Below are 27,900 nucleotides of genomic sequence, written 5' to 3'. Positions count from 1 at the left end.
TAAACTAATTCTTAGTTTATCCATAATTATAAAGTATCTGTACAAAGGTATTTTCCATAGCATTGCATTCCAGCTTTACACGATAACTGTGGGCATAAGCATCTTATTTCCTAACAGCTCCATAAATCTTTGAAAATGAAACCCTCTTATTGTTTTTTTCTTGTTTATCCTGTCTTTTTAAGGATTCTTTGTTTATGTAATCTTAGTTGGAAAGAGAGGACAGAATGATTATTAATTTTCTATGCATGATTTTTTGTGTATATATGACATGGGAAGTGATTACAACTGTTTGTGGCATATCTCAAATGGCCAGTGTTATAGATAGTACATTAAACTATTTAGCAATTGTATAGACTTGTGTAACTAAACTCTTAGTTGAGATGAGTCAAAAATGTTTGGAAACCTCTGCCAAGAATTAAGTCAGCATTTAAAGTTTTACCATGTTTATTATGACTTTGAAAAAACTTACACTCTTTGAAACATCTTGTAGGACAAATAAAACTTGTTTAGGACAAGTAAGAATTGTATGTCACTTGTCCTGCAGGATGAAAAATCTTAACTTTTATCTTTAGGACATTTAATTAAAATACTTTTGACAAAATCTTTTGCTATAAAATTGAAGACAAGTTATATCTTCAAATTTAAACATCTAACTGTTGAAATTCGTATCTGAACAAATTTTCAAAATTGCAGTTTATATTTCTAAGTAATAATTATATTCTAAACCTATATTGGTTCACTAAAATATTAAAAAATTTAGTAGTCTTGTTATAGGATATTACACTTTATGATCTAAAACTAGTATACTTACAAAGTAGCATAATAAAGTAAAGATAGCTTAGAATATATGTGTGTACTGAATCGATGAACTAAAATCATAAACGTACGTGTATACACATACACAAACACACTTTGGTATATGTTATAAAAATTAAGTATATCATATTAGCTCTATTAATCTATATCATAAGATAGAGATCTATTATTTTTATTGTTGGTAATTTTTCCATTTTCAGGTCCTTCTTCAAGTGATAGAATCCAAATGTCAACAACAAGAAGTAGTGACTCTCCACAACAAGTGAAGTATGTACGCAAGCTTGGGGCTAATATTCCTGGTTTAGTACAGACCAATCTTTCCAGACCTGTTTCATGCTCTCCACCACTCCCTATATCCTCACAGTCACAACCAACACCATCAGCTGATAACAATCACATTTTTACAGCAGCAGAAAATGTATATAGTAACCATTCCAGGTTTACAACAGAGGAAGAAGTGGGTGGTAACCGTACCAGGTTAACAGCAGAGAAAGGCATGATGGGTAACCATTCCAGGTTCACAGCTGAGGAAATTCTGATGGGTAACTGTTCCAGGTTCACAGCAGAGGAAAAAGTGGATGGTAATCATTCCAGGTTCACAGCAGAGGAAAAAGTGGATGGGAACCGTTCCAGATTCACAGCAGAGGAAGAAGTGGATGGGAACCGTTCCAGATTCACAGCAGAGGAAGAAGTGGATGGTAACCATTCCAGATTCACAGCAGAGGAAGAGGTGGATGATAACCATTTAAGATTCACAGCAGAGGAAGAGGTGGATGATAACCATTCCAGGTTCACAGCAGAGGAAGAAGTGGATGGTAACTGTTCCAGGTTCACAGCAGAGGAAGACATAGAGATTAATACTTTGAATAGAGTGAACAAGAAGAAGCCTAAAAATTCTGATTCAGACAGGAATAGTCGTAATTGATTTATGAAATAAAGAAATTGGCTATAAAGAAACTAGTTTTAGAAAGAGTGGTTTATAATTTAAAAAAAATATTACCAGAACAGTTTACAAAGAACCAAGTTGTTCAGAAAAGCAACACTACCATACAGTATTGTCAATAGTAATTTTCTGCATGATCAGATGTATTTATGTATAAATTCCAACACAAACCATTTTGGAGTTTTTGAACAGCTGTCTGACATATTTGAGCAACATCATTGAATTATTTGTCCTTTATCAATTAGATTTATCTGTAGTCTTAGAATATGAAAAACAATTTTCATTGTGGTGATAGGACCTACTATAAAGTACCAACATTATTAATACACTGTTAAAGTTTATACCTCATTTCCTTTGCTTATTACTAGTCTAGCTCTTGTGCATCATGTGAACAAGTTGTGCTGTTAATAAAAACTCTTCTGAGGCTTAGTAGTGCTCTCTACAGAAACCTTAACCTGTAGCTACAAGTTCAAAGTTACAAACGATCAAAAATAATCATTTCTAACCACTTCTTGAAGGCCCTTATTTTGTCATTTTAAAAATTCTATAGTTCTTCACTGAAAGCCTAACAGTCAAGTAAGTTTTGGAGCTTTTGTAAATTATTTTCAGTTGTATTTACTACATGCAACTAGTACAAAAGATGAGTTAAAGATTTCTTCTCATAACTGTTTAGTTAAGTAACGTTTAAACTACTTAGGTATTCATTATATTATTAAATATTAACTGACCACTTCACTTCTTTTTTCTATTACAAAGTACTGGTTTATGTATGCAATGTTATAAGTATTTAAGTTTATTAAATGAACACTTTAAGAATATATATTATACAAATGATTGGTTTACGTTTATGTCTGGTGTCTTTTCCATGTTTACAATTATAACATCACTCATCTTAATTTATGTAAAATATTAAACAATGATATTACTATATCGCATGATGTATATTTGTAATATATTCTGTTTTGAGGTACATAACCTGCATTTATTTAGTTTTATATGGCTTGTTTTATTAACATAAATTCTAAGTAGTTGTATACAGTATAGTTAATTGTAAATTTGAACAAATCCTTTCAAGTAGAAGAAACAATGTTAGACTGCTTTTAGTAAAATCATAGCATAATAAAAGTTTTCAGAGTGAAAAGCGTATACATAACATAATCTGTGGTTAACCCTAAATGTTGTTGTATCAGCTAAATCTGCAAATAATAATAGTGAAATATATTCTGGCAGGATATGTGAGTAACTTTTTGTTTTTACATGTTGAATACTTTTATACACATGTTCATTTAAACTGACCAAAATGTTTCTTTCACATTATATCTATACACTCTATCACTCACTTACAGTCAGTGATATTAGATGCTCTATGCAGTGTAAAACATAAGGATATCAATGGCTGGCTATTTTGGCTCTAATCATTAATTACAGTTTGACACCTAAAATCACCTACAGTTACTCTAATAGAAACCTTAAGTTCAGGTTTATGATTTCTTACTTTAAAAATTGCCTAAGTTTAATGTTTAAAAAAATTAATTTGGTGAATATGAACATTTAACTACACGATAGGCTTACAAATATATATTTAATATGTTTTGTTTATAACTGGGTCTCTGGTGTTTATTAGGCCCCAAGTGTTAATTCTACACAACACATTAAATTTATTCAGTAGTTGTATAAATAATAGTGTTGCTGAAGGCGTACCTGTGATGAGCAGTGTGGTGGCTGCTAAAGTGGGGAAAACGTATAACAAAATCCTAACACTAATTATTCAATAATTTTTTATCATCTTTTAATATTATGAAAGCAGTGTGTAATACTAACAACATTTATGTTCTATAAAGAACAGCATGTTACCTAATCAGTTTCTTATAAGGTACACATAGCTGCATAAAGAACTATTAACCTAATAATACTGTAATAAACATGTGAGAAATGCACAGCTAAACCTGATAACTATTTAATACCAACCTTCTCAAGATTCCTTGAGGTATTAGTCTAAATGTAAAAACAAATTGATAAGAATTATTATTTAAAGTAAGTTTTTTCTCAAAAGGTTTATTTGTATTAATTCTAAAATGTGAAAGGATATTAAATAATTTTTTGTCTCCTGAACAAAGTATCTGGAACCTTATAATAAGACTGAGCTTTCCCATGTGTTTGAAATGTTTGGTATATCGCCTTTTGACTCTGTTAAATGAAAACAAAAATGTGTGAGTAAACATAGTAATACTTTGTTTGTTTGTTTGTCTAAAAATGTGGAATTATTCTGTTTTTGTAGTTAACTTCACATGTCAATATTTATGGAATTGACTATCACTATAATTTTGTATAGGCCTGTGCAATGAAACTTAAGACCTTTGACATTTATTAAGTGCAGCTCTTTTGTTATTGTTGTTATGCCACTTTATTTTATTTAATCATCATGTCTTTCAATTATTATGAAGGATCCAAACTGTCATTTTAGATGAAAGAAAAATGCATTTTATGAGATAAGAAATTAAAATAGGGTTGTTAGCAAACACTATCCTATAAAAATTGTGTTTATGTAAATTACCAGTAAAGCAGAATTGAGATTCTTAAAATAACTTAGGAAGAAACATCTGTAAAATTTAAAATTGTCTGTGTATTCTCACCCAGTGTGTACATGCATGTGTGTGTGTATATGAGTATGTGTTTGTGCAAAAGATTGTTATCAAACATCTCTTTAGAAAAGTAATTTTAAGTGTTTTCTAAGCTTTATAAGGTCTTGTTTCAATTATAAAACGTTCTTTACCTTGGTTGCAATAAGTACATTAAACCACACTTTTAAAAAAAAACTAATACTACTTGTGTTGTGGAGAGGTCACTTGTATTTTCTGTACTCTCATGTTTCATATCTGTTACTGTTTAACATATTTTTGTATGAAAAATTATTATCCACCCTACCCCAAAATAACTACAAAATATGAGTTTGATAGTTTCATATGGTCATTTTCAAATATTAAACAGTTCTTTCAACACCCTGAAAGATTATAAGGAAACTCAAAATTAAATTTTGAAATGAGGAAAAATATATTTTAGTCATTTATTGAGTTTGTTTCCATTTTTGAGTTTTGGAGTTATTTATATCTATATATATATATATATGTATGTGTGTGTGTATCACTTTTTTATATGTGAAAAGAACTCATGGTTCTAATGGAAGATGTGATGTCCCTTTGTAAGTGAATATGAATGATATAGTTCCAAAGAAGTTAGAAACTTCTCATTTCTAAGAGAGCATCTATTAAAATGTCATGGTGATTAAACTAGAAAATATTTTGGTATTGATTTATTAACATTTGTATTTAAGTATTTCTTATGACAAGTCATGATGTTGCATACTCTCCTATTTTTGTGACAAAACGTTGAAACTTCATTGATTCTTTAACTTTAATGATACTTACTCAATTTGTTTGTTTGGAATTAATGATCAGGTTGGAGATTTAGTTTATACAGGTCATCATTTTTCTAACTGGAAAATTTCACTTATAAACTTTTCAGACTGATATGCTAACTATTTAAAGTTTTCTTAAGAATTATATTACCATAGTTCCTGATTGTATGATGAAAAACTAGGAATTCTGTTCATATTGTACAATCAGAGTTAGAAAAAGCTTTAGCCAGGGATTTAGAAAGTACGATACTGAATACCCCTGACAAACTAGAGCTAAAATATTTAAAATATTGTTTATTAAATATGTGTCTGTTTGTAGTTAGTATGTCCAGTGGGTTACCCAAGTTTATTTGTTAGAAAGAGTAATGAAGAAGAAACAGTTCTAAGGTTTGTAAGTAAATAAATCTGTTGACTTGAATTTATTACAATGTCTGTATTCATTGTATCATTTTTTATTTTACTAAAGCTTCCTGTGTGCAAGATTATTTGCTGTACTATTTAAGTTTGTACATTCAAATAAATTTTGTTTTCAGTGATGTGTATTCAATGGATATTTAAGTATTGTGGTTTAGTTTTAAACTAGTGATGTGACATTGATATCACTTGGAAATCCTCTATTTTATTCTTATAATTTTTTGTCATTTCTATAAGCTCACAGTGGCTCAGTGGTAACTCTGCACACTTGTAGTACCAAAAATCTGGTTTTGATATCCATGGTGGGCACAGCACAGATAACCCATTGTATTGCTTTGTGCTTGACTACAAACAAAAGTTTTTATAAAATGAACTGCAAATATAAAGTAAGAAAAAAATGTTATCTGAATCATGTAGATCAGTTTAAGAAATAAATTATTTTTTGTTCATTGTAATATTTCAGTGTTAGTACAAGTATCAGACTGGAAAAAAAGTATTGTTGTGCTTTCAATACTTTAATAAACTCAACAAAAATTTGTCTTCAATAACAAATTTAATCATGATCATATTTGTCCTCATATTCTATGACTTAATTCCATCTTTTAAGTAAATTATGGATTCCTCGTGAATAAAATTCCTTTGGTTTGGGTTCAAGATACAATCTTAAGTTTGTTTTGAGTTTCTTGTTATTTGCATACCATTTTCCATCTAAGTAATGTTGTAAGGATCTGAAAAGGTGTAATCAGATGAAGCAAGAACTGGCAAATAGGGTGGATGAGGCATAACCTCCAATTTGAAGGCCTGAAGATTTTTTGGGGTCATTTTTGCAGGCAAAATTTCGTACCAATTAGCAGGCAATTTGAAGTAAGCAACGTATGAACAAGTCTTTTTTTCAAGATTAAACAAGTTAATTGTTGATTGACCATCTAACTTTAGCAGAAAGAAGAAATTACATTAGCAAATGATACTGAGTGACGGCACTGCTTTAGACATTTTGACTTGCGGTGTACCTTAAGCATTGAACTCGACCGTAGGCAATGATGGTGGAAGCCATATTGTGGTTGTGTTTTTTACAGGCCATTGGCCTTTATAAGCCCATTTAGATTTTCATCATTTTAGAACACTGAAAAGAAAAATTATTTTTTATATTATTTTCTTATTGACTACGAAAATAATAAAGTGATGATAACTATAATAACGCACAAATAAATAATGTTTGGTGCAAATACCCCATGAAGTTTATGCAACAAAGTTTTTAACAATAAATCATATTACATTACTTTTATTTTAGAGAATTACGTTTTCTGCAAAATGCTTTGCAATTAATTACACCAAACAGACACGTATATTGTTTTAAAATCATGTTTCACAATAATAGCCTTTCTATCCAACAGGAGTTTAACGATTTGATTCCTTACACTATACAGGCTGTATAAACAAGTGATTCTTTCAGCTGTGAGAGTATTATAAAAGTGACAGTCAATCCCGTTATTCAGAGCAAAGAACCAATAAATATTTTGTGAAAACAAGCGCTACTTATGGTTGCCCTTCCTCTAACCCAGGGGTGCGAAGATGATTCCCAAGGGGTGCGAGGATGCCCATGAATAATTAAAGCAAATCTATATTTTTACATAAGAGTATGCTTTATATTTCTCCTAAGAAGAAACATTTTTGCTTCAGCAGTGTTCCGAGATAAAGTTAAACCTAAACCTGATTTCCTAATGAAGTGGTAAAGTTGCATCAGATTCCAATACAGGGTAAACAAACGGGTATGTCATTTGGATAGACGAGGAAGGGACGCGTACAGGACACGTGCGCAACACGGAGAGAGAGGGAGGTTATCATCACGTCTCAGTCCACACCACCCATCCGTGCCATCAACACGTGAGTTATGGTCTCCCTGTTTCAATGTTATTTTTTTTTCTGATGCATAACAGTAGGGTGGAAGATTGGTTATGTATTATTTCAGATTTTGCTTTCTACACATTTATTTAAATGAGCGATGGGTTGTTTACATAACATACATCATCACTGTAGCAGTGTAGCCGTTACAATATTTTCATAGAATGTATTGTCATGCCTACAAATCTACTGATTAAACCATGTATTTCAGTCTCTCCATCACATATTTTAGAGATAATTCATAAAAATAAAATAAAACACCTACACATGAATGTGTTTCTTTTCCAGATTTGTCTGCAGTATGTCGAAGAAACGAAAGTGGAATGACGAATATGTCAAGTTTGGTTTCACCTGTACTACAGAGAAGGATGGGACACAACGTCCACAGTGTATCCTGTGCAGCACACTCTTCTCCAATGCGAACTTGAAGCCATCAAAGCTTGATGAACATTTCAAGAACAAACATGGTGGCAGGGATGCAGGAAATGACATTGTGACATTAAGGGTCAAAAGAGCTAGGTTTGATCAGGTTGGCACATTGCCGACTTATGGATTTTCGCCAACAGAGAAACCTTTACTGCGTGCTTCTTATGAAGTTGCATACCAGTTTGCTAAATCAAAGAAACCCCATACAATTGTTGAGGAACTGATCAAGCCATGTGCCCTTGAAATGGCAAAGATTGTTCTCGGCAAGGAAGCTGAGAAGAAACTCCAACAAGTGTCTTTGTCAAATGATGTAATCCATAACCGAATCATCGACATGAGTGTTGACATCCTGGAACAAGTTGTAGCTGACATCAAGGCTAGTCCAGTTAAGATTAGCCTACAAGTGGATGAATCAACAGATGTATCCAACTGTTGTCAGCTATTGGCAGTAGTTCGTTACGTGAAGGAGAAAAAAGTGGAAGAAAGTTTCCTTTTCTGTCAGTCCTTAAAGACAACTGCACAAGCTATAGATGTGCGTAACAAAATACAAGAATTTTTCTCAAGAAACGAACTTCACCTTGACAAAATTGGTTCAATATGTACAGATGGTGCACCAGCAATGCTGGGCAATCGTTCTGGGTTTGCTGGATTAATGAGGAAAGAAGTTCCTAATCTGAAAATCACTCACTGCTTTCTTCATCGTCACTCTTTTGCAGCAAAGACATTGCCCCCAGATCTCAAGAAAACTCTGGATATTTGTGTCAAGGTTGTAAACTTTATTCGCAGCCGAGCTTTGAATCATCGATTGTCTCAGTCACTTTGTGAGGAAATGGGTCAGGAACACACTGTTCTTTTGTACCACACTGAAGTGAGGTGGTTGTCACGTGGTCGTGTGCTGTTTCGTGTGTTTGAACTGAGAGGAGAAATTCATCAGTTTCTCCGTGAAAGGGTACAAGAACTGGCTATATATTTCAAAGAACCTAGTTTTGTTCAGATGCTTGCCTATTTGGCTGATGTGTTTTTAGCTCTCAATGAACTCAATCTCTCTCTGCAAGGAAGGGGACTCAACATTGTGACTGCAAGCGCGAAATTGGCTGCATTTAAAGAAAAACTTGTCTTGTGGATAAAGCGTGTGAAGATGGGGAATTTGGCAAATTTCCCCTGCCTGGAAGAGACAGTCACAGAAAATTCTACCCTGCATCCAGACTTTGTTGCAAAAGTTGTTGAACATATGCAGATGCTGCGTACTTCATTTGAGGGTTACTTCTCGTGTGGAGAGCTGCAAACCTATGACAACTGGATCCTGAATCCTTTCATGCAGAATTTGGAAGATGTCAGCGGCATCAAGGAAGATCTTATCGACCTTAGACACAATCGTGAAATCCAAATGGAGTTCACCAATAGTCAGCTGGAACACTTCTGGGCTTCTCAGCTGGAAGCATACCCTGCATTAGCGAAGAAAGCTCTTGAAGTGCTGGTACCATTTGCAACTACTTACTTGTGTGAACAAGGATTTTCTTGTCTACTTCACATCCAAACAAAATGGAGAAATCGGCTGAATTCTGAACATGACATGCGAGTGGCACTCAGTACAAAGACGCCAAGATTTGATGCCATCATAGAGAAAAAACAGCAGTAACGAAGTCACTAAGTTTACTGTGCATTACAGGCTAAATAAAAACATCATTAACAAAATTGAAATTAATTTTTCATGATGTACCCTGAATTTTTGTCTTGAAAAAAGGTATGCTGTATGTATGAAGATTAAAAAAAAAATTTTGATTACATCAACTTTGTATTTTTAGCTTTTTTTATATTTAAGTTTCCAGGGGGTGCGAGAAATGATTACTGATTTGAAAGGGGTGCAAACACTGAAAACGGTTAAGAACCACTGCTCTAACCAGTAGCTCAAGATTAGGGAAGATTAAACCCGAACCCTTGGGGTCTCGGACCAATCCATTTAATCTGTGTCTCAGATAAAGTGTCATTTAGGTTGCAAGTACCACGAATACTTTCTCAGTAGGGAAGAGAATGATATATTGGTTACATTAATTTTTTAGTTATCCTTAAACTTTTTCTTTAAAAACAACAACTGGTATTTTAGGTACTTTGCAGTCAGAGCAAACCAGCACGTTGCACTGGAACTTGGTTAAATTTGAAAGGAGACGCAGACCACAGAGGTTATGTGGAGAAGGCAGGAAAGAGAAAGAAACCATTATGCAGAATATGTGTCACACTACGAAAAGGAAGCGCAATAGTTGATAAGAGATTCGCATATTAGACATGTAAAAGCACTCATCAAATATGTTCACCCTTTCAGCCATGGGTGTGTTATAATGTTACGGTCAATCCCACTATTTGTTGGTAAAAGAGTAGCTCAAGAGTTGGCGGTGGGTGGTGATGACTAACTGCCTTCCCTTTTGTCTTACACTGCTAAGTTAGGGACGGCTAGGGCAGATAACCCTCATGTAGCTTTGCGCGAAATTCCAAAACAAACAAACCTAGTATTAAATAAATCGAGTGCGCTAAAATATAACAACACATGATCATTCACACACTAACAATATTCATTTAATTCATAAAAAATTAAAATGTTTATTTTATTTCTAAGAATTACATTTACTTTCAATGTACCTACTTGCGGATTCGCGATTCCCACTAAAATCATGGTTTTTAAATATGGGATGGTTATAAGAATGATGGTGAAATCTTACTATTCGATCACGTGTTGGCAGTGGGTGGTGTTGACTGGCTACCTTTTTACTATTCTATCACTTTAAATTTAGGGGCGTCTGGTGAAAATTGCTCGAGTTAAACTTTGGTTCAAATTCAACATATAACTTTTCCAAATAATATTGTATTGAAATTATATATAACGAAATCAATACTGAATGTTTTGTATTAAATAATTCGGATTTTGAAATACATTTAGTATTATTTTATATTATTTAAATGTACATAATGAATGCAAAATAATCTTTGTATCACAGTTTACACTTTCAACATGTTATACCCTATATTTAAACGGACCCGGCATGGCCAGGTGGGTTAAGGCGTTCGACTCGTAATATTAGGGTCGCGGGTTCGATTCCCCGTCATACCAAACATGCTCACCCTTTTAACCGTGAGGGCGTTATAATGTCACTGTCGATCCCACTATTCGTTGGTAAAAGAGTTGGCGGTGGGTGGTGATGACCAGCTGCCTTCCCTCTAGTCTTACACTGCTAAATTTGTGACGGCTAGCGCAGATAGCCCTCGAGTAGCTTTGTGCGAAATTCGAAAACAAACAAAATATTAAATTCTGAATCACATCTTATATTTCGTTAATGTTATGAACATTTGTGCAAACACAGTAACAATAATTTAAAGACCCCGTAAATGTGTTTTAAAAATCAGCTTGTCTTAAGGTCTCTTGATTGTCGTGAGGAAATTAAGTAACTTGAGACCCTGAAAGTTGCTGTTTAAAAACTTATGATTTTTCAGGAGGTTCTCGAACAATTGTTTGTAAACTCCTTGAAGACTTTTTTTTATATGAAGAGCAGTGGTCTCTTTGTTTTCCCGCTATTGGCGGACATTACTAAAATATGAAGAGTTTTACGCATTGGTGGGATTCAAAAATTTTAAGAAGGGGTTCTTTCAAGGGAAGGCCTCAATAATAACGTGAAGGCTGAAAGGAAAGACTATGCCCTGTGGTTCATGGAGACGGCACTTCGCGCACCCCGTGTCATCTACATCGACGAGATGGGGTTCAACGTATGGACAATTAAGAAACTGACTGCATTCACTTGACGAACTTTGTCAATAATACAGTCTGTGATTTTCTCATTAAATCTTTCTTGTCGAAATGTGTGATGAAGTGTGACGCAATCAGTTTCCACGACATCAACAATTCGACGGTATAATTGAAGCCATCAACGGGTTCGCTAAGCTCAAAAATTTTTAAGAACGGGTTCGCGCGAACCCCTGCGAACCCCCTGAATCCCACCACTGGTTTTACGTACACTTATTGAAAGGTATCCAGATGTCTTGACTTCTAATTTATGTCGAAAAAAGATCCAACGTCACTGTAAACCGTGTTTGAAATATTGAAAGTACCAGCGTCTTTTAATTATAATGTAAACGTAAAATCGAACCTAATTCGCATAAATTGGTTGGTCCAGTTAGTAGTGTATTGTACTGAAAGGTTCAAGCCGCGATATGATGTTGGACAAAGCTCTGTAACTTCAGCTGTTGGTACACACTATAATTATGAGAATCATTTATCTTACCTGTTGTGTGTGTGTGTTTTTCTTATAGCAAAGCCACATCAGGCTATCTGCCGAGCTACCTGTTGTGTAATAGGCGGCAAGTGCTATAGCAACAGGGTGTTTGGCATTTGGAATGGGTTGCCTTCAAATGTAGAGGTAGTAAATTTAAATGAGTTTTTTGAAAACAGCTTGATAAGTATATGAATGATAAGGGCTGGCTTTACGTTTGTTTTAGTTAATTTAGTTTAGAGTTTGGGATAGCCGAGATGAACCAATAGATCCCATGTTGTCCCAAAATGTTACGTTATCTCTTCTCAAGCCAGCATTTATAATTTAAAGGTGACTATGCCTGTATCTCAGGGGTCTTTGACCTGACTGGTTAACCCATAACTTGTGGATTGGGCGTATTTCAATGGTTAGCGTACATAGAATATAAATTTGTATGATTAATGTTTTGTATCTTCATGTAGCGCAAATGCGCTCCGCATTTTGGGGATGTCGTTACGCTGTATAAATGACTGTCAATCCCACTATTCGGTCAGATAAAAGTAGTTCAAACGTTTTCGATAAGTGACAGCGACCAGCTACCTTCTCTGTATTCTCATAGTTCAGAAATAGGGACAGCTGTGCCCAGATAACTCTTGGTATTGCAAGCACCAAATACTTAAAATAATACATTTCTATATGGTGTTAATGTGTTTACGTTAGAAACACTGTGTGATAATACGTAAAAAACAACAATACTTTTATTTTATTTATGTGAATATTACTGCTGTTTTTTCGATTTAATGTTTTATAATGTTAACAATTTTTATTTTATTCATCAAAAATTACTTTATGATCATACTTAAGTAAAATTTAACTTAGACAAACAGATGTTTTACTGTAGATTATATTGCTACAAAATGTATAACAGAAATACACGTACAAGCATTATAACGATAACTACTAATTGCTGTGGAAAGAATAAAGATATAGATGTGATCAGTGTACGATTTTAACACTGTGTTTTCGTAGATCGGTATGTATGAGTATGCGACTTCAAATTTATTGTTTTCATAGTGGATCAAATTCACAATGAATTTCTGAGTAACGAAATAAAGTTCATTCTTTGACTCATTAATCATTATTTACTTCTTTTAAAATTTACAAGCAATTATCACGGAATCACGATTTCCAGCATTTTTTGTTTTTCTTTTTTATTTCAACATGTTGAAGTAAGGTTTGGTGATCCACAAGTTCCAGGTCAGAGTTTACTTGTAGAAATGATCTCAAAAACTAAAGTTTAAGATACATTAGTGCTATTAGTTATTATTAATAAAGCCTGGGTACAATTTTTTTACTTCTCAGTTGTACCGTAATCAATGTTAATAATAATATAGTAATCTGTTCAACCTGCTATTGACTGTACAAAAACAAAACACTCCTTTGGAATCGGAATTATGTAAATAACATTTAAGTATGTAGTCCCAGTTTCTTCAGTCTCATGTGCTTGCCACTAATTGGCAAGAAATAATTAGTTGAAGATGACATGGTTATGGTATTTAAAAATTCCACGTAATGACTTTTTCTCTCTCTCTGAGGAATTTGCTTAATATTTATTATCCTTTGGCTATAAAGTATATTGTGCAAGATGGTGTAAATGTAACAGCCGCTGCTAGAATGTGATTTTTGCAGTAACTGAAACCAGTCTTCATATTTACTAAAAAAAAATTGTAACTTGTTAATGTATATTTATATACAGGAATAGTAAGTGTGATATTTTTCATATTTAGCTAACATAATGACAACATATTTATGTCAGTAAGTAGTTGTTTTAAAATGAAACTGTTTAAAAGAAAGTCTTGATAAAATTTATCAAGAAACTAGATTCAAATAAGATAGGCAAGTAAAATATTTAATAGTAAAACGAGTAATGCACCAAAAATTTGTATTGAATCTAAAATATTAACATTATAATTTTTCCAAATTGTTGAGTTTGGTGGATCAAAAAGAGTAATATTTTTTTTAGAATAGTTAATTTCCAACAGATACTTTCATAGGACTTATGAATGGTATTTCTATATATTGTTCAATTTGATGAAGTGATTTAACTGTAAGAGACTATCAGATCCTTAAAGTTAAAAAATGTTCTTGTATATTGAGCCTAAAAAATATAAAAATTTAAACCAATTGTTTGTTTCTATGGAAATCATTGATTCACCCTTTTCTTAATGTATATATATAAAGTTATGGCCTTCACTAACCAAGGACAACTCATTTCTTAATTTAAACTTCTTAACTGGAACTTGATTATTTCCATATATTGAGCTTTTATCTTCTCAACCTATAATTTTTAGAATACAATAAAATAAAACTGTAGGTATTTATGTTACTGGTTCTCTGTATTATCTTGTAAACTTTGATAAGGTCATGTCTTACCAATATAAAATTTAATTACCCTTTTATCCTTGGAATTATCCAGTGGTATCCCTCTTTTAATTCCTTTCCAATCAGTCAATATCCTTTTTTAGATAAAATAAACAAAAACTACACAATATTTTATGTGAGGCCTACTGGTGATTTATAAACAAGAGATAATTTAAAAAAAAAAATCATTTATGTTTAAGCAGTATGTCTATAAATACACCATAAACTTCTGTTTGGCCGAGTCTATATTTCTAGTCTGCATTATTTTTAAATTTAATTTGTTTTTAAAACAGAGAAATGGCTTAAAATCCCTAAACACATCAGTATAAGACTTTTTGTTTGTGACTAATTACAGCTCCACCACAAGCACATGTATGTATTTAAATTCATCATTCATGCCATGCCATTTATTGTGATGGAAATAATGCTTACCTTAAAAAATATTGAAATGATAGCATGTCAAAGCTTGTCTGGGACCACCACATCATTGGATGTATTCCTCATTTCATTTCTGGTGGTATGGACTAATGAACGTGCTGTGGCAATTAATATAAAGTGTACAAGGTAAATTTTAGTGTGTATCTTATATGACTGTTGGTGTAGTATGTATAATAAAATCCATATTATTGACAAGATTATTTATTTTAATATTGTAAGATCTCCAAAAAATATTGGCTGTTTAACGTGTATGTATAAAAAAAAATTATACTTTTGGGCCGTGGATGTTAATGGCACAGTAAAACCTATTATTCTATGTATCATGAAGTGTATGTTTTAAATAGCATACCTTGGTTAACACCTTTTTGACATATTTTTCAAATGGAAAGGATAATAAACTAATATATATTTGCTACTAACAGAAAAGCATTGGCTTGATAATGTGAGGAACTTATTTATCACTGTGTAAAAATCTTTTTCCTCAGCCATGTTATTAAGAGGGTTCCCATATGCATTAAAGATGTGGTTCAAATTATGAAAATGTAAATGCGTCATCTTGCATATACTGTAATTAAAAGCCTTTACCAAATAATTTTCAATTGATCCAAGTGATTTTGTAGTAACTTAGCATGTGCAGTGCAGCTATAAAGATACAAGTAGTTAAATTTATTAACTGTGTCTCTGTAAATATCAAGAAAAATCAAATTCTTAAGCACCAATCACTAAAGCACTCTACTATTAACAAGAGTAAACTCTGAATTAACCTCATTAATAATAATACCTTCTTTTTCCCCATCCAACCATTCTACAACCCAATTAAATAGTCTTTCCCCAACCCTCATTGATATAATTTTCTTAGTTGATCTTTTGTATGGCACGTACAAAAGGTTTTGAAAACTTAAATGCACCAAGCCTTTTCTGTTGTGCAGTTAAGGTAAAAATGAGACAGAACTTCCTTTCAGGAATTCTATGTTAGTCTCCTTTTACATCATATTTCACTAAATTATTTTGTTAACTTTCTTTTATCAAATTAGAATAGTTTTTACTGCACAAGTCAAACAAATTGACATTATAAATTCCAGGACAACTTTAACCCCTTTTTGAAGAAATGGAAGTAACATTAGCAGTTTTCCCATCTTCACCTGACCATTGTCTATTAACATACTAAAAAAAGAAAGATATTTAGATTGATTTTTGATTTCCATAGGAATCTGAAAGCTGACTTTGGACACAAAATTACAGTTTTATCCATAGTAAGAAGCCTACTAATAATAGGTTACAAGAAAATTTCCCTTCAACATGATTAATAGGATCTATTTGTTGTGTACATGTGTGATTACGTAAAAGATTCATCTTTTGACCTTTAAACTCTGTATAAATAGGGAAAATATAAAGTTGGTTTTCATGGTTAAAAAGTTACTAATTCATTTTGACCAGAAACCTTTTTCTTTACCATTATATATATTTCTATATATATATATATATATATATATATATAATATTTATATGTGATTTATAAGTTATTTTTCATATTTCACTAAGAAGGTGGCTATACTTTCTAGCTTGTTTATCATTTTAGTACATATAACACCAAAAATCTCTGTAGGAACGTGAGAGGTGTTTTATTGTGCATCATGAATAACTGATCCTAGACCATTTTCAGATATTAAACTAATTCCACACAAGTTTTTGAAATAGGTTTTTAAAGTTGTATTGCTTCTTAATGTTATGGCAGTTGTATTATTAGTAATAAAAAATTTGATACAAACAAGGATGATGTGGGGATGGTAATGCCAAGAAAGTACAGAAACAAAGTACGAATTAATACACAAAATTGTACAAAAGTCCCTTCATGAGTAGCCAAATTTTTCCAAGAAAAACTTATATCTACAACTAAATGTTGAATTCCTTTTATTTTCATGAATCCAGGTTTTAATAAAAACATTCAAACTGAATAATGCTTTCGAATCTTACAAAGTGTAATTCCCATAAGCTTGTAACATTGACTAAATGGCTACTTATGTAGAGTTTTTTGTATGGTTTTGTGTGCTTATCCATACCTTGTTTTCTGCTTTTTGGTATTGCCATTCATAAATCATCATCATTTTTTAATATTTTTATTTATTTGTTGTCAAAGCAATACCAGTGAATGTAAATTAGTGGCAGTTGCTAATGACACAGTAGTTTTACACTGGCATGATGAATTGTCACATCATGTGTTGAAGTTAGTGTAAAGCTATACTGCTCTGCACTCTAAGTTAAAATACAACATTTTGGTGTGTATTCCATCTAAAAAACTTCAAGTATTGATAAGCAAGCCCTTCTGATACCAGAGTCAGAGTAATAATTGTAATGATAATAAACATATGTCTGTTATGCTAGTCACCAGTTCTCTGCTTTAACAATGTTTTTGGTTAAATTGAAAGTCTTAATAATTTTTGAAAACCTAAGTTAGGTGTTTATAAAAATCTCGTATAAGACAGATTTGAGACTATGATGAGCAGCATAATATGTGTGGCCATTATTTTACTCAGCCCATCCTTACATACTAAGCACAACTGCACTTAATAATATTGAAATTTTAATGTAATATAGACTGATTTTGTATTCTATTTTCACTTATTCATTTTCATAACAGTATATTTTATTTTGAATTAATTTTTCATGTATTTATTTTTTTTTAACCTTAAGAATGCCAGTGGCTCCAAAGGACCTTTTGGTTTTTATTAGCTACATATATTTTTTTATTCTACTTTTATATCTTGTTGGCAAGCTTTTTTTCAATGTAAAGTTTAACCTTGCATGCAAAAATAAGTACCGTTTTGGTTTTTTAACATTGAAACATTTCATTTAATGAATGTTAGTAATGATTTTTGAAAGTTTCTATATTTGTTGAAGCTTTTAATTTCTTGTGAAAAATAAACAGTCAAAACATATTTATTTCTCTAAAAATATTTCGATATTATTTTAACATTTCCTTTTTTGAGGTTTAATTGCCAACAATGAATTTAATAAAAATATTCAAACTGTTTTTCTATGTTTTAATTTTATGATAAATTATTAATAAATTTCTAATGATTTTGTTGATTCAGCCTTGACCAGGTACAACGTTTAAAATGAGTTACCCAAGTAAAACAGATGTTGGTGACATCAAGACAAAAGCTGACAGCATGTGTGTAAAAACTTATACTTTTGGGCCATGGACATTAATTACACAGAAAAACCATATTCTTCCATCAAAATGCTCAACTCCTCAAGTTTGTCATCAGAAGGATGAAATGACAGATTCTTATCACTTGTGTTCATTTTGCAGGTGAATAAACTGTTTTCTTTTAGAGTTTTACCAAGCAAAGTAAGATGTAGAAACATTAATGAAAGTTAATAATGGTATAAGTAGTAGTGGTATAAGTTAGAAATCAGCTTTTAATCTAGATATTTGAAAAATGATATGTTATACAGATAATAACAAAGTATTATAGTTGATATTAACTCTTTAAACTCAGGTGGTCGCTGCTACCATTCAGCCAAAAATCCAAGTTTACCTGGTAAACTGTGGTAACATTTGTCTCTTTCTCTGAAAACTAATCCAAACTATGTTATTGTTCACAACACGTATCAATGTTCTTAAACTACTAGCTGTATGTTGGGCATTGAATTTTTTTTTCTCACCTAGCATTTTCTGGTGATGGTTAATTTTGACAGTTCCACAGCATTGGCATGTATCAGTCACCAAGAGGTCAAGAGCTCTATGTTTTCAGGACTTATACCTGGGCCCACACGTAAGGCATTCATTTCATTATGTGTTATGTATCATATTTAGTGGTCTCTAGCTCCCCTTTTTTCAAGGAGCTTTGCAGTTGGTGAGGTTTTCCCTATCTGGTTGCATTTGTTATTAGCCTCAACCACAGGCTACTTCTCTTCTGGTTGCTGGTTCCTCATCTTCGGCTCCTGAACTTGTTTCCTTGATTCTTTTCCTTCCTTGTCAACCTCATTTGCCACATCTCACACATCAAATCCTACATCTTCACACCTATTTTTCATGAGATCCTTAGCAAGAAAATCTGGGATCTTTCATCTTGTCATCTTCGTTTTGGCTGGTTCCATACAACCTTTTTCAATGGAGATGTGTGAGCACAAATGGAAGGTGTTCTGTAGTTGGTATACAACTCTGAGACTTCTCACTGATCAGCCTGCTGTGGCTTTGATGGCAGAATTTCTTATTTGACCAGAAATCCTCGATCTCGGTGTTTTTGGGAGACTATCTCATATCATTTGTTTTTCCTATAACATACACTTTTTACTTCACCTTTCCTTATTGTGCTCATGGATATTTTCTGGGTGCATTGCCCTCCCTTAAAATATATTTCTTTCTCCTGTGGAATTCTAAGGTCAGATTATTTTTTACATACATTTTATCACTTTACTTCTTTTCTCCTTTATCCAGATTGTTCCTTCCCTGCAAATACCTCAGCAGCTCAGAAGGGTAGCCCATTCTTTTTGCCTATTTCCCTTCCTTCCATTTCTCTTCTTTACCTTCTGATTGGATCTAGATTTTGTGTCTGGTCAGAGCTCTTTGTTGTTATACTGCCTGTACAGTTTTCTTCCATGGTACCTGTTCCCAACTCTTTGTACCTGGTAGTCTTACTCTCTTCGTGATCTTTCACCTTTGACCTTTACTAGTTGGTCTGACTTTTGATCTGATATGCTTATTCCTTTCAGAATTTGTTCTGGGTATCCTTTCATCAGATTAGATACCTCACTTCTCATCTTCATCATCCCCTCGGTGTGGATTCCTGTACGTGATGAGGGAACTTCCAGGGAAGGTTCTGTTCTTTTAGTTTACCTCCTCTGGGATCAAACATCCACCCACGTGTTTGCCATGCTTGGCGACTCGTGAAGAGGAGGAGACGATCCTGGTGGTCGAGAGGTCCAACCCTAATACACCACTTTGGCCTTGAATTCCTTTAGACGAGCAGCCTTTGGATGGCCTCCCTTGGGTCAATCGGCTGGTCCACTTGGGCTAGAGTCAACCAAGTACCAGTGTTGGAAGTTCTCAACGGGTGTGGTGGACATTGTGTCTGATACTGGTGTTTGGGTATAGTGCTCACGAAACCCTGGCGTTGCTGCAATGTCCTTGCATGACATTGTAGTGCATTCCCTCTTAGGGCTCCATGGTGGGTGGGGTCAGTGGGTACCGAAATGTTCCTTTTTTCCTATGGATCCTCCAACAAAAAAGAAAATAGTGAAAAAACAGTCAATAGGTAAACAACCACGTCTTGAAGACTCTGAGCAGCAATCTTCAACATTTGTAACACCTGTACCTCATTTTCTTACATTACATTCTCTTTCAGAAAAATCTTTAGGGCAAATGTCCCCCTTTTTTTATTCAGAAGGGACTAGAGGGACTTCCTGGCTCTCCAAAGTCAGTAAAGAAGCTTCGATCTGGAGACATATTAGTTGAAACATCCACATCCCAATACAATGAACTCCTCTTGAATTCAAAGGCAATTGGGGATATACCTATTGAGGTTACCCATCATGCTACCTTGAATTCATCATGAGGAGTTATTGTTGAGAGGGATTTGAAGAATGTCCTCGAGTCAGAGATTCTCACTGGTCTCTCCACTCAAGGAGTTTCTACAGTGAGGTGCATCTCCACTCGCAAAGACGAGTTACACTGCCGACAAATATCCTCGTTTTGACATTTACATCATACATGCACTTGCCACCATCAAAGCAGGTTATCTAATTTGCAGGGTACGGCCATACATTCCAAACCCTCTCCAATGTTTCCATTGTCAGAGGTTTGGCCACTCAAAATCGTCATGTCGTGGTTCCCTGACATGTGCTCGTTGTGGTGGTAAGGACCACGATGCCTATGAGTGTGACACAGACCCACGTTGTGTCAACTGCAATGGTTCCCACCCTTCCTACTTTCGTTCTTGCTCAAAATGGTTGGAGGAAAAAGAGGTGCAGCGTTTGAAAACGACTCATAATATGAGTTATTCTGATGCTCGGAAATTGCTGTCCACCACTCCATCTCGGACATGTGCTGCTGCACTTCGTTTCACAACTACAGTGGGAGTGCAGACAGATCTCTCTGTGCCTCCAAGAGAATCATTTTCAAAACAAATGAAAAGCTTTTTGACCTCTATGGTTAAAAGGTTGATGAATCGACTTCTACACCCATCTCTGTTCCTCCCATACATTTCAACAAACCTCAAGATCCACATTCTTTGGTTTCAAATACAGGCATTTCTTCTGATACATCTTTTTTTCCTACCCCAATCATTCATTTGCATCCTCAGCCACTGGAATTCCCTTCCAACAACAAAGACCTGCCCAATTGACCCATGGCAGAATCCATAGAGGTTGATAGACCTCCTCCAAATAAGGACAGTAAGGAAAAAAGACATGGTCATAAACAGAAGGGTTCTCCAGCCACTTTGCTTACCCGTCATTAAAAATGGCCACGTTGATACAATGGAACTATCGAGGTTTATGTTCTAATTTGGATGATACCAAAACACTAATTGCTTCCTACCGTCCTGTATATCTTTCCTTACAAGAAACATTTCTAAAACCTGCTTATACAGTCACCATTTGGCAGATTTCTCTGTACAGAAATAACAGGCTGTGTGATGGATGAGTACATAGAGGGTTGGCACTATTAGTTGATAGGCATGTGCCCACCCTGTCTTTGTCACTCAACACACCCTTGGAGGCCGTAGCCATCCGTGTTTCCTTGGGTCATACCATCACTGTTTGTTCTCTCTACCTGTCCTCTGGAGAGACATATGATCAATCAGACCTTGATGCTCTCATTGAACAGTTGCCGTCTCCCTTTCTAATCCTGGGGACTTTAATGGACATCATCCCCTCTGGGGAAGTGCTGTTATTGATAGGAGGGGTTACTCTGTAGAGCATATGCTCTCCGATCACAACCTTTCTCTTTTCAATACTGGTTCTTCCACTTATTTTAAGACACCTAGTCAGTTCTTTACCACTATTGATCTCTTGGTTTGCTCCCCTTCACTATTTTCCCATTTTTCATGGAGGGTTGACAATAATCCAGAAGGCAGTGATCATTTTTCTATACTTATGAGAGAGACTGGCTGTGGTCGATGCCACCCTATTTGCGTGTCCCAATGGAAGCTGGATCAGGCAGACTGGTCCACTTTCACTGCTCTTGCAGAACTTGATCCTGCCATCATGAATTAGCCATCAATAGATGACTGTGTGGTAGTGGTAACTGTCTGTATTATACAAGCAGCTGCTCAGTGTATTCCTAAAACCTCAACACTTTCCCGTTCTTTTCTACAGGAACTTGGGGTCCCTCAGGGCTGTGTTTTGAGTGTCACACTTTTCAGTATAAAGATAAATGCCATCACTGAACAACTCCCTCTCACTGTTACGAACGTGCTCTATGTCGACAACTTTCACATCTTGTTTCAGTCGTCAAACATGAGATATATTGAGCTGCAACTACAAACTGCTCTCAATTGTGTACTGAAGTGGACTACGGTGAACGGCTTTAATGTTTCTCTCTCTAAAACCGTTTGCATGCACTTTTGCCATCAATGGGGTATTCACTCTAATCCTGAACTCCGTATCGGTGAAGTTTTGCTGCCAGTGGTCCCTGAGACCAAGTTCTTGGGGCTTATCTTTGACCCTAAGCTGACCTTTATACCACACTTAAAGCAGCTACGGGTCAAATGCACAAGAGCACTGAACATCCTGCATGTCCTCTCTACCGCCAGTTGGGGAGCAGATTGATGTTCTATATTAAAGATATATCATGCTCTTATTCAATCAAAACTTGTCTATGTATCAATGATCTTTGTTTCTGCCAGACCCTCGTCCTTAAAGATGCTGGACCCCATTCATCATCAAGGACTTCGACTCTGCACTGGGGCTTTCTGCACCTCCCCAGTTCAAAGCTTATGCATAGAATCTCATGAACCTTCTCTGGACCTTCGCAGTTTGCAACTGTCTTTACTATATTCTTTTAAACTTCATTCCTTACCAAAACATTCCACCTGGGGATGTGTTTTCCTTCCTCAGTGGGCCTTACTTTTTCAGAACAGACGATCTGCTATTGCATCTTTTGGCCTTCGCATTCAGGTGCAATTGGATGAATTGGGTCTGTCCGTGGAAAACATTGCAGAATCCACTGGTCAGCCCATCCCACCATGGCTTATTACAGCCCCCAAATGTGACCTTTCTTTAAGTCATCTGAAAAAGGCAGATACTCTTGATTGGAAGTACCATCTTTTATTTACCGAACATCTTTCGAACAATCATTCCATTCCAATCTATATGGATGGTTCCAAATCAGGTAATTCTGAGGGCTCTGCCATGGTTTGTTGTGGTTCAGTGGTTGCACCCAGAATCCTCTCTACAGCTTCTGTGTTCACTGCTGAACTGTATGCCATATCTCTCTCTTGCCCTGGATCATATTGAAGCTGAGCAGTACTCCAACTGCACTATTTATACTGACTCGCTTAGTTCTCTACTGGCCTTGGAATCGCTTCACATTGGCTCACACCCTGTTCTCGCTGGTATTCAAAACTGACTGGCCCATTTCTCATTAACATCTACTTCTATCCAGTTTTTCTGGATACCAGGCCACGTTGGTATTCGCGGGAACGAGCTTACAGACACGGCAGCTAAATCTATCAGCTCTGGCACTATCACCACTGTGCCTATTCTGTACATGGACTATGGTCCTGTATTCAAGGCTTGGCTCTGTGCCAGCTGGCAGTCCACTTGGAGTGAGCAATGCGACAGCAAGCTTTTTCAAATAAAACCCTATATTGGGCTTTGGCCGTCTAGCTTCCATAAGATTCGGAAGGAGGAAGTTGTTCTAACTAGACTACGCATTGGTCACAGTTTTTTAACTCATCGTTTTCTTTGATCTGGAACTGATGCACCAGTGTGTAGTTTGTGTAACACTCAAATCACTGTAAGCCACATTTTACTTTCTTGCCATCAATACGACTCTCACTATTTTAAACATGTTCTGTCCCAAGGTTTGTCCGTAACATTGGACAGTGTTATTGGTGATGGTGACACTGTCCACCTTGATAAAGTTTTTAGTTTTTTAATGGCCGTTAATCTTTTAAATCTCATTTAAGTGTTTGATATTTATTCATTACACCTTTTTAATTGTGGTTCCCTTTTCAGAGTCTCAATCTCTCTTGTTTAATTTGAAATTGGAAATGGCCTTGACATTAAATAAGTTGACACCAGGACTGGAAAGGCCAACTTCAGGTGACTAACGCTGCTGTTTGAACTACCCATTAGTCGTCCTGGAGAGTTGTTATTACAATTTTGCTGCATCTCTTTTAACACTTTTATTACTTTACCTTTTGGTACTGGCCATAATGACACATAACTCGGAACCAGGGCTGGAAAGACCAACTTCAGGTGACTGATGGTGGTTCTTGTACTTACCTGTTAGTCTTCTTGGTGGGTTATGATCATTACCATTCTGCTACAGGAAGTCCTTTACAACTTTGTAGACTGGATGTCAACATTGGTTTTATGCCATTTTATGTTTTTAATTGCTGTTTTGTTTTTACCTTTGTTTCCTTTTACGAATTTTACTACATTTACTTTACTCTTACCTTTTTACAGGACTTTTGGCTAATTTTTATTACGATTTTGCTATATGTCTTTTGACACTTTTATTATTTTACCTTTTTATAATGGCTGTTATGACAACATAACGTGGAGCCAGGACTGGAAAGGCCAACTTCAGGTGACTGATGGTGGTTCTTGTACTTACCTGTTAGTCTTCCTGGCAGGTTATGATCATTACCATTATACTAGAGAAAGTCCTTTACAACTTCTCTTACTCTGCTTTCTCTCTTAACATTGTAGACTAGGTGTCAACATTGGTTTTATGTTTTTTCTGTTTTTCAATGTGTTTTTTTTTAACCTTCATTTCCTTTTATGTATTTTACTACATTTAATTTATTTTTACCTTTTTACCAGATGTCTGGCACAGATAGTCTAGCTTCTTTGTGCCATAAAACACTAAATCAATCAATCAATCATCCTTATCATCCACTGGAGGAAATTCAACAATCAAGCATGTTGACCATGCCCAATACATTTATTTATCATTATCTACATCATATTGCAAAGTCTTCTTTGTCAATTTTTGTCTTTCATCTGTGGCTGTTCTTCAGACTTTGGTGCAACTCTGACTGGTAAGTTGATATTCATTTTTTTTTTCCTCTCAGAAGTCTTCATTCATCATCATATGGATCACTCTCATTGGTGAATGGTGCCTCACCAGATATTCTTTAACTTGAAATCTGCGCTATACAGCCATTTTGACTTGTGGTTTATATTCCATGGGGGCATTCCACAGGATAGCTTATAGGTGAACAACCTTGCAATAATTTGCTGCATAAACAAGTAGGGTGTGTTGGACTGCATGGGTAACACAAAAGAGGGATAGATGCTCATTTCCACCATGTCTGTAGTGATTAGCTTGGTATAGCCTGCTTTTCAGAATAGGGTTTCTTTAGGATGCTCCTCCTGACTTTCCACCAATTTTTTTCACCCTTCTTCTTTTAAGTTGAGTATGGGAGTTCTTATCAGATTCCAGTTTCAAACTGCTGGAGTGGTTGAACTGTGGAGGCATCCTCTTAAACAAGTTACACAAAAAGATTACTATAACCATCCATTCCAGAGTGGGGCAGTAGTGTTGTGCAGGTGTAGATGACATGATGCCCTCTTTGCAACACACAATTGAAAATGAATGATATGTCAAAGAATGCAGCTCACCCCATTAAATGGAGCCTTCATCCTACCCCTGTGTGAATGTTAGTACACCATAGTTGGATTTTGGATTAAGAGTAGAACCAAGCAACATAAGTCCTCGCACACATTTCAGATTTTCTACCTTCTTACTTTTATTTCCTCCATCTGTATTGTGAGTCACAGAAATTATATGTAGGATCATTATGATTCTGTCCTTTTAGCTTCCTCGTTTTATCATAATACAGAAATGTTATTGCCTTTTGGGTGGTTCCAGTCTGTTTCTGGTTGAAGAAGTTGATTGCATGCAAGAGACATCCTTTAATGCTGGATGTTAGGTCCCTGGATTCATAGCTCAATGCCAATACTTGAGACATACCTGGGAGACAAAGTAATTCTCAGTTCCTTGGTCTCTTGGTTTGAGGTGAAGATAGTATGATCTCATCTTACACCCACTTGAATGTTGGTTTCCAGCTATGTTGGTTTTGAACATATCTGACCTACTAAGCATGGCCTGTCATGGTGTAGCCAGTCTCCACCTAAGGGCATACTAATTGTTTCACCCACTTTTATATTTGTGAGATTGAGTTAAGTTTTTTTTATATAGTTTGGAACACAATTCTGACACTGTTCTTCTTTACTGCTCTTAACATTTCACAGTGTGGAAAATAGTATACATAGTTCAGAAGTGATGTGGTTCCTTTTACCTGATTTTCATATCTGACTTTCTCATTTCCAGGGGTATCATACTTCTATTATTTTCTCACATTGGTCCCTCCTCCTTTTCACTGTGGAATTCTAATTAATTTTGTGAAAGGAGGTAATTACTGTAGCAGAAGTTATAATTTTCCTGTACTGAAAATTTATTTCTTATAGGTACTCATCTTCTCTCACCCACCCTCCCCCATCCTCTCACTTTAATTTCATGTTTATGCCTTTTAGTAAACTTCAAAGTGATACTCCTTTTTGTAGGACAACAGACAAGACAGATTCAGATTCTCCTGGTTTAAATTTCTTGGGGTTTGTTGGTGGAGAACAGGAAACTTTGAACTTGTAGATTAGTATTATCTTTCCAAACACCCAGTCCTTTTAAGGTTTCAAATGGAGAGACCTTATGCAACTGTTATGAGTAGGTCAATGGATGATTAATCTTGTCACTGAAAGTACTCTTTTTTTTTTTATATATATACCTGATGATTTATGATGATAAATGAGAATCATGACTCTTTCTTTATTTGTTCAACATGTGTATATGAAATTTTTATTCCATTCACTATTTCACACTATTTTGCTGCTCCTTCTCAAAATGTTTGCAGAAACCTGTGGTTTTAATATTACTTGATGGTATGGTTAGTTATCCTACAATCTATGTGTCACATAATTGAAACCGATTGCAAAACATGCTCATATTTTCACCTGTGGGGATGTTAGATGTGAAGTTTAGTTTCTTTATTTGCAGTTAAAGGGTAGCTCATGATTTTGCAGTGGATAGTGTTGAGTAGCTGCTTTCTTTCTTGGTTGGTGTGGTTTGGTGTTTTATGGCACAAAGCAACTGGGCTATCTGCACTGCTGCTTTCTCTCTAGTTTATCTCTTCAAATTGGAGACAGCTAATTCAGATATATGTTGGGTATCTTTGTGCAGAATCCAAGTGATTAGTTTATGCTGTTTATATTTTTATTGCTTCAAGAAAATTTTTACAATGTGACATAAACAGTGCTCTGGTAACTAGTTTTTTCTGAGCCATCTTTGTATAGCAAAAGCATTGGCATTTTGAACTAAAAACATTCTCTCTAACAACTAAAATCTTGGTGTTTCACCTTTGATTAATTCATCAATATGTAATAGATGTCAGTAGTGCACAAACTAATACATTGTGAGTTTTATATTTTGGGAATTTCCTGTTTTATGAATTTTATTTTGTAATGAAGTAGGGTGTGTTGGTAGTTCAAGAGATAAATACCAATTTTAGAAAAAATTTGACACTAAACATTTTCTATATGGAGTTAAAATGTTTATGTAGTTTTGGCCAAGTCCACATTTTAGTTGTGAAATTGTATTCTAAAATACAATGCTAGTATTTTGCAAACTTTTAAAATTATTTCAGTTTTAGTCTTTT

The 27,900-nt window shown here is 34.7% G+C and overlaps 3 protein-coding genes across 8 annotated transcripts in view; all 3 read left to right on the top strand.

Moving 5' to 3' along the window:
• The window catches only part of Cep97 (centrosomal protein 97kDa), a 64,992-nt gene extending 58,949 nt beyond the window's left edge, over positions 1-6,043 (top strand). Inside the window, exon 17 of the mRNA XM_076448696.1 lies at positions 1,017-6,043. The gene's annotated coding sequence lies outside the window, so the exon portion shown is untranslated. The remainder of the gene's footprint in view (positions 1-1,016) is intronic.
• Positions 6,044-7,791: 1,748 nt separating this feature from the next.
• Positions 7,792-10,197, top strand: LOC143223893 (protein FAM200C-like). Its single transcript, XM_076452368.1, has 3 exons — positions 7,792-8,337; positions 8,419-9,393; positions 10,021-10,197. The coding sequence occupies exons 1-3, from the start codon at positions 7,792-7,794 to the stop codon at positions 10,195-10,197; spliced, it is 1,698 nt and encodes a 565-aa protein (XP_076308483.1).
• Positions 10,198-13,058: 2,861 nt separating this feature from the next.
• The window catches only part of LOC143222321 (TIP41-like protein), a 31,886-nt gene continuing 17,044 nt past the window's right edge, over positions 13,059-27,900 (top strand). Inside the window, exons 1-3 of one of the 6 annotated variants that reach the window (XM_076448690.1) lie at positions 13,209-13,408; positions 18,103-18,323; positions 25,010-25,227. In XM_076448690.1, coding sequence (XP_076304805.1) covers positions 25,010-25,227 — 218 coding nt within the window. In that variant the 5' untranslated portion in view covers positions 13,209-13,408; positions 18,103-18,323. Of the gene's footprint in view, positions 13,623-13,768; positions 13,913-14,927; positions 15,137-18,102; positions 18,324-25,009; positions 25,228-27,900 lie in introns of those variants that run through there. The other 5 variants (XM_076448693.1, XM_076448694.1, XM_076448691.1 and 2 more) reach the window with 5 other exon arrangements.

This window comes from Tachypleus tridentatus, chromosome 8 (assembly GCF_004210375.1).
Source record: "Tachypleus tridentatus isolate NWPU-2018 chromosome 8, ASM421037v1, whole genome shotgun sequence".
Lineage (NCBI taxonomy): Eukaryota > Metazoa > Arthropoda > Merostomata > Xiphosura > Limulidae > Tachypleus > Tachypleus tridentatus.
The sequence above is the reverse complement of the archived record's forward strand: the minus strand, read 5'-3'. Positions and strand labels throughout refer to the sequence as shown.

Excerpts from the sequence above, each read along its gene's own strand:
- LOC143223893 (XM_076452368.1), top strand. The coding sequence starts at position 7,792 with ATGTCGAAGAAACGAAAGTGGAATGACGAATATGTCAAGTTTGGTTTC. Across the intron at positions 8,338-8,418 it reads AAGTGGATGAATCAACAGAT|TCCTTAAAGACAACTGCACA; the intron begins GTATCCAACTGT and ends CTTTTCTGTCAG. Across the intron at positions 9,394-10,020 it reads AGAAAGCTCTTGAAGTGCTG|GTACTTTGCAGTCAGAGCAA; the intron begins GTACCATTTGCA and ends CTGGTATTTTAG.